The sequence below is a fragment of the Silene latifolia genome, unplaced genomic scaffold, assembly GCF_048544455.1.
Source record: "Silene latifolia isolate original U9 population unplaced genomic scaffold, ASM4854445v1 scaffold_73, whole genome shotgun sequence".
NCBI classification, from domain to species: Eukaryota; Viridiplantae; Streptophyta; class Magnoliopsida; order Caryophyllales; family Caryophyllaceae; genus Silene; species Silene latifolia.
Window position 1 is genome coordinate 1,658,593 of NW_027413640.1, and position 9,892 is coordinate 1,668,484.

The window sequence follows — 9,892 nt, forward strand, 5'->3', positions numbered from 1 at the left end:
TGAAAATTCTTGTACTTATTCTGTGAATCCTAAAAATTATTTTGTGGATGCTGAAGGTAAGATTGTAAAACTTGGACCTGAATGGTTCAAATCGTTTCGTAAAGAGTTTCTATATCTTATATTTTAATCTTTTTAAATTTTGTGAATCGTGTAGCTTATTTTGTGAAAAAAGAAGGTCATATTGTAAAACTTGGTCATGTACTAGTACTGATATGATTTACTTATGAAGGTTTTTTTTTCTTAATTTGTGATTCATAGAGCTTCTATTATGAAACTAGAAGATGGTATTGTGAAACTTCACATCAATATGTGAAATAAATGAACAATTCAATAAGTCCTGTAAAATTGAGACCATTACTTCAAATATGAAAACAACGTTGGTTAAGGCTATTCATCTAATTGACAAACACAACCATGGTTAGATGGCCGAATTTCGAAATTTCTATGCATTGCTGCCTTGGGTTACAATTTACAACAATATGACAGTATTAATCTAGAAGTGTTACAGACGTCACTTCATTTTCATGTTATCACAATCTTGCTGAATCAAGAGACAGACTCGGCTAGGTAGTGAACGAACTCGGCTATTGAAAACCTGAAGATCCATCTCAAAAGTATCGTTTGCTTGCAAGACGGCTTCACATCATCCCACCAACACGGACAAATTAACTTACTAATGAAACTCCTATACCGCCAAAAATAAGTAACAATATAGATTTTTTTAGGGTAAAGTAACAATATAGATTTATTCACCCAGGTTGTGAACAAATGGACTTCACATGTTTTTTAAGAAACGGAAGTTTAACTTTCTAGTATTTTTATCCCATTTAACAAATTGCAACATTAACGACTTTCGAAATTCTGCCAAGTTCTACAAAGGTAATAAATCATGATTACTATTTAGTAGAATTAAAATTAACGCATAGTTTCAAATTTAGTTTTGATGGCCAAAACTTCATGCATTAGAATAAGGCTTGGATGTTCGTATACTATTGAACTTGCTTTCAGTTTGAATTCTTACCTCAAAATAGTCAGGAATGGTCCATAAACTGTTATCGTCCAATGCACTCAAAAACTTCAGCACGTGAGCTCCACAATCATAACTACACGTAACAACATCTCAATGTGAATGTATCGAGTTCAACTATAAAGTAAACCATTTTTAATCTCCTGAAAAAGACAGTAGTGTCGAACTTACCATGTTTTTTGTTGAGGGACTTCGACATTAACAAAAGTAGACATGTGCAGAAACCGCAATGATTCATATGACGGCATACGTTCCAGAACATCTGCTACATTGTACAATTGAAAAGAAAAAGAAAATAAAAGATCAACAGGTTAATACTTTTACAACACTTAAGATGTATGCTTTAAAATGTTTTGGCGAAGAGATCATACAATCTCTTCGGCCGCATCGTTGTCAGGATCCGCTCATAAATTCATGCTTGAGCGGAGGATGAAATTTTTTGTTTTTGTTCTAAATCGCACACACAAGCTCACCAATGATTGCCTTTGTTGATAGGGAAAAAAACTTGAGATAGTAAATGGACAAGACAAACCAATGAACAATACACACATTTTTAAGTCTAAGTAAAGAACGACTTGGTTAGAGGATCAAGAGGAATAGCTGAGGAGGGATCGGACCTTCCGGATATGGCTGCCATCAACAGGAATGTAACTGGACTTTACATAGTTATTCCAAATAAACGGCTTTTTCTCCAGACAAACTTTCTACATGTGAGAAAAGGCCATTTGTCCAATTTTATAAACCATAGCAATTTTTAAAAACCAACAAACTTGAATATGAACAGAATGTAAAAGCTGACCGTTACTGTCGATGGCAAGTAGAGGGCATCTGTTCGAATGAGTGTGGATTTAATTCCAAACATATCAATCACCTCAAAAATAATATTGCTTAAGAATGAAACGGGAGCAGGAAAAAGTAAAAGATCAAGTAAGTCTACTTACTTGATCCATAATAAGGCCACGCGGTCTAAGGGCCTGTAAACCCACTCTTGTGACTTCCATCCACACCGTGGACACCATAGCGTCACTTAAGGTAGAAACCAAGAAATGACCTACAAATTGAACTCTATAATGGAAAAAGCAGAAAGAGAAACTTGTAAGGGAAAGAAATTGAACTCTAGAAAGGAAAAACCAGAAATAGTAACTAGTAAGGAACCCGCAATCAAGTCAAGGTAGGGAAAAACTGATTTAATTTGAACAAGTCAAGTACATTAACCTAGAAGAAAACTGATTTAAGTTTGACACAAAAGTATTGATATAGCAGAAACTAATAGCGGATGACCCCGTCGCTTGCTACATAATACCTCCCTGCATACTAGCAGTAGCCTCACCAAGAAAACACAAGGTAGGGAAAAAATAGGATTACTAAAACATTTAAGACATAGAAGTTCAGGTTTCATAAAAACACATTCCATAGAAGTAAAAATAAAAAGGCATAACAAAACAAGGTAAAGGATTCACGTTAAGGTTTGCAATAACAGATTCTACTGTCACATTTGGACCTGCCAGATTCACAAAATAAGCTGTAGGTTTCACAAAATAAGCTATAGGTTTTACGAAATAAGTTATAGGTTTCACAAAATAAGCTATAGGTTTCAGAAAAGCAGGCAAACGAAGTATTAACGAACAAATGACAAACATTAAATCCAAGTTTCCAAGTTTGAAGATAGTGTAATAATAAGTAACTAAAATTAACTGGATTTAAGTGATTTAATAAGTTTTTCACCAAATCATAACATATTAACCACCAAAAAACTGAAATGGAGGTAGTAAATAGGTAAGAAAGGAGGAAAACCGTACAAAGCAGCAGGAAAATTGCTTCTCAATTGATTTTAGGCGTTCCGACGGTGCTTCATTACGCTCAATAAATAATTAAACCTGCATAAAAACAAAATAATAAGGAATATAAGCACAATCATAGTGGTGAAGACAAGATTAATCGGAGAAGACGGAAGGAAAAGTACGGATAAATTGAAACCACAAACTATTGAATCGAAAGTACCTGAGTTAATGGCGGATGACGATTGACGAAGTGAAGCTCACTATTAATGTCGATCGAAAGCTCGCCTTTAATGGCGATTAATCAAAGTGAAGATGAGCTAAGGACGGTTGAAGAGACAGAAGGAGGAAGAAATAATTGGCGGATGGGAAGCTCACTAGTAATAGCGATCGATCGAAAGCTCACCTTTAATGGCGAAATCCGAGCTCAAGCAAGACGAATATGGTTTGAAGAGAGAGGAAACGAAAAAGATTAATTGAAGGTGATGAATAAAATGTGTTGTTAGTTAGGAATAATAAAGGGGACAGATGTCATAGTCTAGTGTACCTATAATTATTAGATCCAATGGTTTAGAAAAGGTACACCTACCTCACCCTAAGAAGGGTGCCTCACCCTGAGGGAAGGATTCTTGTCCTCAAACATGAGTCGCCTCATTAACTTCGGAACCAAGTTGCTAGTAACAGATATAACTCCAGTAGCACCATATGACCATCTCGAATCATGGCACTCGTCGTCATTTCCACTCCATACGACAATGTCATTATCCGTGTACTCCTTAATTCGTTCATTTCCTACACATTCTTTAACCCCGGCCAAGTTAGGAAAATCTTCTAGAAGATGGATGGCATGAGGAGGAATGTCCTGACTCGTTCGTGATGGTACATTATATATGATGGTGGGACCCATAGGTAGCACACTTTGAAAGTGAGCAATCAATCCCTCCATGGAGGTCTTTCCATAATAAGGATTAATGTGAAGGGCGGCATGCATTCCTACAGCAAACCCTTGTTCGGTAGCATGTATAGCCTCTCGGGTTGAGTTACTACCAGTGTTCCCGATCACCTTGATGTTGGTGCCAAAACAGTTGACGGTATGGCCAATAAGCATGATGTGCTCATCCCAACTCATCAATTGCCCCTCATAGTCTAGTGTACCTATATATATATATAGAGGCAAGATCCGGTGAGTCCACCTATATATTTGAGCCCATGAGTCCATAAAACAATATCACGCACTATACAAAACAATATCACGAATTTTTTTTCGAAATTTTTTTTTTCAAAATTTTTTTTTCGATTTTTTTTTTCGGAAAATTTTTTTTTTCAATTTTTTTTTTCGAAAAAGTTTTTTTTTTTTTTTTAAGCTGTGATATTGTTTAGTATAACGTGTGATATTGTATTACAAAACAATATCACGATTTTTTTTTTCATTTTTTTTTCGAAAAAGTTTTTTTTTTATGTAAGATGTGATATTGTTTAGTATAACGTGTGATATTGTATTACAAAACAATATCACGATTTTTTGTTTCAATTTTTTTTTTTTTTTTTAAAAATTTTTTTTTTTTTTTTTTTTTTTTTTTTTTTTTATGTGTAAGTTGTGATATTGTTTAGTGTAACGTGTGATATTGTATTACAAAACAATATCACGACTTTTTTTGGAATTTTTTTTTCAAATTTTTTTTTTTTAATATAAGTTGTGATATTGTTTAATATAAAGTGTGATATTGTATCATGGACTCACGGACTCAAAAAGATAGGGTGGACTCATGTGATCCTAATTCTATATATATATATATATATATATATATATATATATATATATATATATATATATATATATATATATATATATATAGATTTGGGATCCAGTGAGAACCACCAACATAATGAGAACCTTGAGAACTCTACCTTACGGAGTTTTTTTAAAAAAAAATAATGACATTTGGATTCGCCATAGAATGTTATGACTAGAAAACATATTTCTTGGTCCAAAAAATATTATACTATTGAGGGAAATCGAGGCGAAATATGTTTTATTAATTTTCATGCACTTACTACTCATTTTGATGTATCTAACAATTTTCATGCACATAGAACTCGTTTTCGTGCATCTAGAGCCCGTTATTTTCATGCACCTAGTAATCACTTTGATGCATGTAACAATTTTCATGCACCTTGTATTCATTTTCGTGTATTTATAGCCGTTTTAGTATACCTAATTGTATTTTTGTACATTAAGTTTATATTTTCTTAAAAAATAAATAAATCTTGTCTAGTTATATTAAAAAATGTGTTTGAATAAAGTAAACTAAGCGTAAATTATCCATCAAAACTTTCGAAACAATATTTCGGGGAGATTTAGTGAGGGTTCTCACGGTTCTCATTATGGTAGTGGTTCTCACCGGATCATGGCCCTATATCTATCCCCCTTACTAAAATATGAGTAAGGAAGTTTACTGTTCATAATGAACAGTACCTATGCAGACAACTTCACTCATTTCCATCTCAAAACACAGCGTTCGTGTTTCACATTTTGGTTTCGTCTTGAGTACGCCTTTTTATGTGGCCATTCATTTCCAACCACGCCTTTTCTTCATTTTACTCTCTCCTCCCAAGCCGTTCTCAACCTCTTCAATATCCATCTTTTCTACATCAGAAAAGATCAACAAAGTAGTGTCGAAGGTAGTACAAGGATGATTTCGACATTGGTTCTGGTCTCAAATACCAGGTAACTATCATCTCTAATATCCATCTTTTCCACTTCATTGTTTTGCCCCAATTCATTCTCTTCAGGTTTGTTCACTCAATTATTTTTCCCCCTTTTCCTGATTCGTTTCGATTCGATATTACTGTCAATCTAGAATAAGGTCCCTTTCTCACCGACTTATTTTCTAATTTTATTATTTTGTTTCTTTGTCTAAATTTTAGGATGACAATCGCTTAATTTAGGGTTTATGTTTGATGTCATCGTATTAGGTTACTGTTGGTTGGGAAGAAATGGAACAACATCATTTTCACAAATACCGCGTACACAGACAAGATGATGTGGTAATTTTTCATTTGCTTTATTTAATTTTATGAAGTATACTGAATAACGATGGTTTTTGATTGCTTTGAATGTCCGTTGTTCAGACTGTCGCAAGGTTATGATGTCTCACAACTTTCTTTTCTTTTTATTTATATCGGTTATGAATACCGTCATAATTTGTAACCGTATCAAAGAAGAATTTGTGTTCTTTAAAAATGATTCTTTAGAAGCTTTGTGAGTTAAAAAGCTAATGTTATGAAAGCTCTAATTCTTCGTGTACAAGTGTGTTTATTTCCAATATTTCCCGTATCTAAGTTGTAAATGGCAAAGCAGTGAGACTGCGAAAGCATATCCACATACACTTATGTGTATGTCTAACGATGGTGCACATGGCTACTTAGTAGTCGTAGTAGGAGACGAAGACAGAGTTGTAATAGGAGTAGAAGTAATATCCTTAATAGTCTTTACTCCTTTCCTGCCTCTTTTACCTGGTTTGTCTTTCCCAACCCATATTCTATTCAAACACTATTTTCTTTGTATTCAAATTTTGTGTCTTTTAGCAGAAAATGGTGGAGAGGGTGAACCTAGGAGTTGATCAAACGCTACGCTATTTCATGAGTAAAGGTGACTGATCTTATAGGCGCTATTTCAAGAGCTACTCAAATGCTGTTTCAGAGATCATCAGCAAGGTCTGTATTTTTTAATCCTCAAACACCTTTTACATTTATTTTTATTTATTCTGAAAAGAGATCAACAGCGCAGTAATGTCCATGGTGGATTGATTGAGAATGCAAGAAGATATTCCGGATTTGGTCCCGGTCTCAAAATACCAGGTAACTATAATCTCCAAGACCCTATTTTAAAATTCACTACTTCATCTTTACAATTAGTTCAGTTCATCGTTCAATATTTGTCTAATTTAATTCATTGATATCATGTAAGCATGATATATCTTCAATGTTAAAGCCGACAGAGATCCCATCAGTGTTATCATCGGTATATACTTTCAGACTCAAGGAAGAAAATTACATCTCTAATTATTTTTCAATTATGCAAGTGATCAAGTTAATCTTATGCAGGAGTTCTCTAATTATTTAGGTTAAAGCTTACCATTTCAGCATTTATTTTGGTTTGTAAGTGAAATGAATCTGAAACCCTCCTATAAGCCAAAATATAATCCCCCCTCCATCTCTCTTTCGTCTCTTTTCTCCTCTCTTGTAGAGTTGTAGTCGTACATATTGTTCCTTACCCTTTCACTCTAAATTCCTCTTATCTTTAATAAGACCTAGGTTTGTATGCAGTCAGCTGAAATTGCTGAAATGGTCAGCTTTATGGTGCACTTTACTTTCCTCGTTTTAGTCGTCAGAGATCTCGTCGCCTATATCTTATTATGTGCTGATGCCTATAACCTATGCACATCAAATAGTGTGATTCAGTTTTTCTCCATAAATATTGTTGTCTTACTACCATAAGGCTTCATGCCCTTCTTTGTGTAGATGTTTGCAATATAACTTTTAAAACGTCAAACGGTTTGTAACACGCGAAATTCTGCTTTACTAATTCCTTGCCAGGTTTATAAGGGAACTCTTCCAAATCGACATCTTATTGCTGTTAAAAGAGTTGAACAAGGATCAATGCAAGGTGGCCTTGAGTTCAGATATGAGATCGAGCTTCTGTCAAGACTTAATAGTACATCTCAAGAACCTTGTGGGTTTATTGGGTGTCTATTTGGACAAAGAATAACTCGTACTGGTGTACGAGTTTTTGCCCAATGGTTCGCTAAAAGGTAGTCTCTCAGGTAATTTATGCGACACAACTGTTTAGATCATTAAATCGTTCTCTGTCCACACAGTTAGAAACTTAAGGCAATTGAAATATTTTGTAGTGTCTGCTTCTACTGATTGTTGGGTAAAAGGTTGAGACCATTGTAACACCCCGTAATTTCGGACCGTTAATATATTGCGGAAGTAATTTATTAATCAAGAAAAATTTAATATTAATGTATTTGAAGTAATAATAATTCAAAGAAATATAATTTTATTATATTTTGAAGTAAAGTATTTATTTTGATAGTTTCGAAATGTTTAAAAATAGTTTAAACCGTGTAAAAACTTTTTATTTTGAAATAAGGGCATATCGGGGAAAAATGACAACTCTTTTGAAAATTGGGCAAACGATTATGGAAATGGGTCATATGAATACTCAATTTTCTTGTAATCTCGTGTTTAAGAACTTTGGTCTTGTCGGAATTTACATTTGACAAACGGTTCTAATTATTATCGAAACGAGCCAAAACCGACTCGTAAAATCCCGACTAAAACCCGCTCCCTTCCTCTTTTCCTCTCCCTTTCCCGCGGCACCCTCCCCCTTCCCTTTCCTTTTCATTTTCTTTTTCCTCTATCACCTTCCTTCATGTTCTAAAACATTCCATCACCAAAAACACCATTTTTATACAACTTAAGCTTTTTAAGCCAAATTTCACCATAACTTTCTCATTTCTAGTCGGATTTTCATAAAATTTATATTTCCGGAATCCTATCTTCGAGATCTACAACCTAGTATGTTTTAATTTCAGTTTTCTTGATGTTGATTTAAGACGAATTTGGGAAAATTTTGGTTTTTGTACTTATTATTGTGTTTTTATTGTTTATTTAGGTGAAGATTTGGAGGACGGGTTTGGGGACTCGTATATTGTTGAAGATAGTGGTTAGTTGGCAGATTAGGGTTTGGGTTCAAGGTGCTAATTGCTCATTTTCTAGCTTAAGGTAACATATTTCGAGTTACTCGACGAATAATCGTCACATTCTTTGCTTTTTGTATGTTTTTGTGATTTTTGTTTGAGTAGTAAATTTTCACATGATAAAATGGGTTGCATGCATGTCTAATGCTTGTCTTTTGTTAGTTTAAGTTAACATATTAGTATAGGAATGATTAATTGATGTTTCAGACGATGTTAAACTGAACAAAAATGGAGAAATGGAGGGATGGGGTTGGCGGCCAGCAGGCCCGGCAGGCCCAGGCAGGCCCACGGCTGCCTTGGGGTTGGCCCGGGTTGGCCCGTTGCTTGTTTCGCGGATTTTCATGCATTACTTGTAGTTTCGGGTTTATTAATGATATGTTTAGTAAAAGTAACATGTGGGTAGTCTTAGGAAATGATTAAGGTTAGTAGTAAATAAAATTTTGATGATGAAGTATGCTTATTATGGTACTTGACACATATTAGGTTAGATTATAAAATGAAATTGTAATGAATAGGCTCAAAATGAATCTTATAGCAATAATTGCAATGTTTTGATGATTGTCTTGAAAATCGAGCCCTTAGTCCCTTTGGTGATTCGATGTCGATCAATTGAGTGATTGGTCGACCGCAATTTAACCCATACCAATCGCGGGCCCCGGGGTTGCGGGTAAAAATTCGGTTGGATGAAATTTTGTATGAATTGGATAAACGGCCTTTTTCTTGTTTTAGGCCATTTATTATATTTTTATTTCACATGTGTAGTTAATTGATTTGAGTGGCTTCTTATATTGTAGAAATGGCCCTAGATTCCCTGAAACCTTTAATATTGTTAATATTGCTAGAAATGGTATTGGTATTAAATACTTTTTGCAGGTTGTGGTGTTTGTCATAGATAGGTCTTTATAGTCTTTGACGAGTATATGTTCACTGCTTAATAGCCTTTGTGTTCCTGACTTGGTGGGATTATATCCAAGTTGGGGCATGACCTCGTTACTTATTTTGATAGTAAGTGGTCAGCTTAAGTACTAGCCAACCCTTTGGTGGACTCCTTAGGGTACTCACTTTGTTTTAGAAAAATTGTGGGTCTTGGGTGCGGTGGTGTGTATCCGCATGTCTAGGTCTGCATGTGATTTTAGGCTAGGGTTGTGTTGTGTCTTGGCCATGTTTTGATAGAACCTCTGGGCCAAGATACCGGTTCGATTACCTTCCCTACCTCGTGGTATAGACTCGAGGATTCTGAGTGACTATTGACGGTGCTAAGAACTTATGTCTGTCTTTGATATATTGCCCTTTCTTGTATGGTGATTTTATGAATTGTA

At 34.6% G+C, this 9,892-nt stretch overlaps 1 protein-coding gene and 1 long non-coding RNA gene across 3 annotated transcripts; one reads left to right on the forward strand and one right to left on the reverse strand.

Annotated features, from left to right (window-relative positions):
* Positions 1-274: 274 nt before the first annotated feature.
* On the reverse strand, positions 275-4,990 carry LOC141640180 (4-hydroxy-tetrahydrodipicolinate synthase 2, chloroplastic-like). Its single transcript, XM_074449067.1, has 6 exons — positions 4,980-4,990; positions 3,419-3,998; positions 1,645-1,657; positions 1,199-1,292; positions 1,022-1,103; positions 275-337 (listed from the first exon to the last, which is right to left on the reverse strand). The coding sequence occupies exons 1-6, from the start codon at positions 4,988-4,990 to the stop codon at positions 275-277; spliced, it is 843 nt and encodes a 280-aa protein (XP_074305168.1).
* Positions 4,991-5,287: 297 nt separating this feature from the next.
* LOC141640130 (uncharacterized) lies at positions 5,288-7,740 on the forward strand. 2 transcript variants are annotated; one of them, XR_012542871.1, is made up of 5 exons: positions 5,288-5,533; positions 5,782-5,853; positions 6,397-6,522; positions 6,591-6,666; positions 7,405-7,740. It is a non-coding gene; the product is annotated as an uncharacterized LOC141640130 (long non-coding RNA). The 2 variants fall into 2 exon arrangements; XR_012542870.1 differs by having other exon boundaries at positions 5,290-5,533; positions 6,596-6,666; positions 7,405-7,738.
* The last annotated feature ends 2,152 nt before the right edge of the window (positions 7,741-9,892 follow it).

Excerpts from the sequence above, each read along its gene's own strand:
- LOC141640180 (XM_074449067.1), bottom strand. Across the intron at positions 1,104-1,198 it reads GTCCCTCAACAAAAAACATG|TTATGATTGTGGAGCTCACG; the intron begins GTAAGTTCGACA and ends TGTTACGTGTAG. Across the intron at positions 338-1,021 it reads CCATTCCTGACTATTTTGAG|GACTTATTGAATTGTTCATT; the intron begins GTAAGAATTCAA and ends TCAATTTTACAG.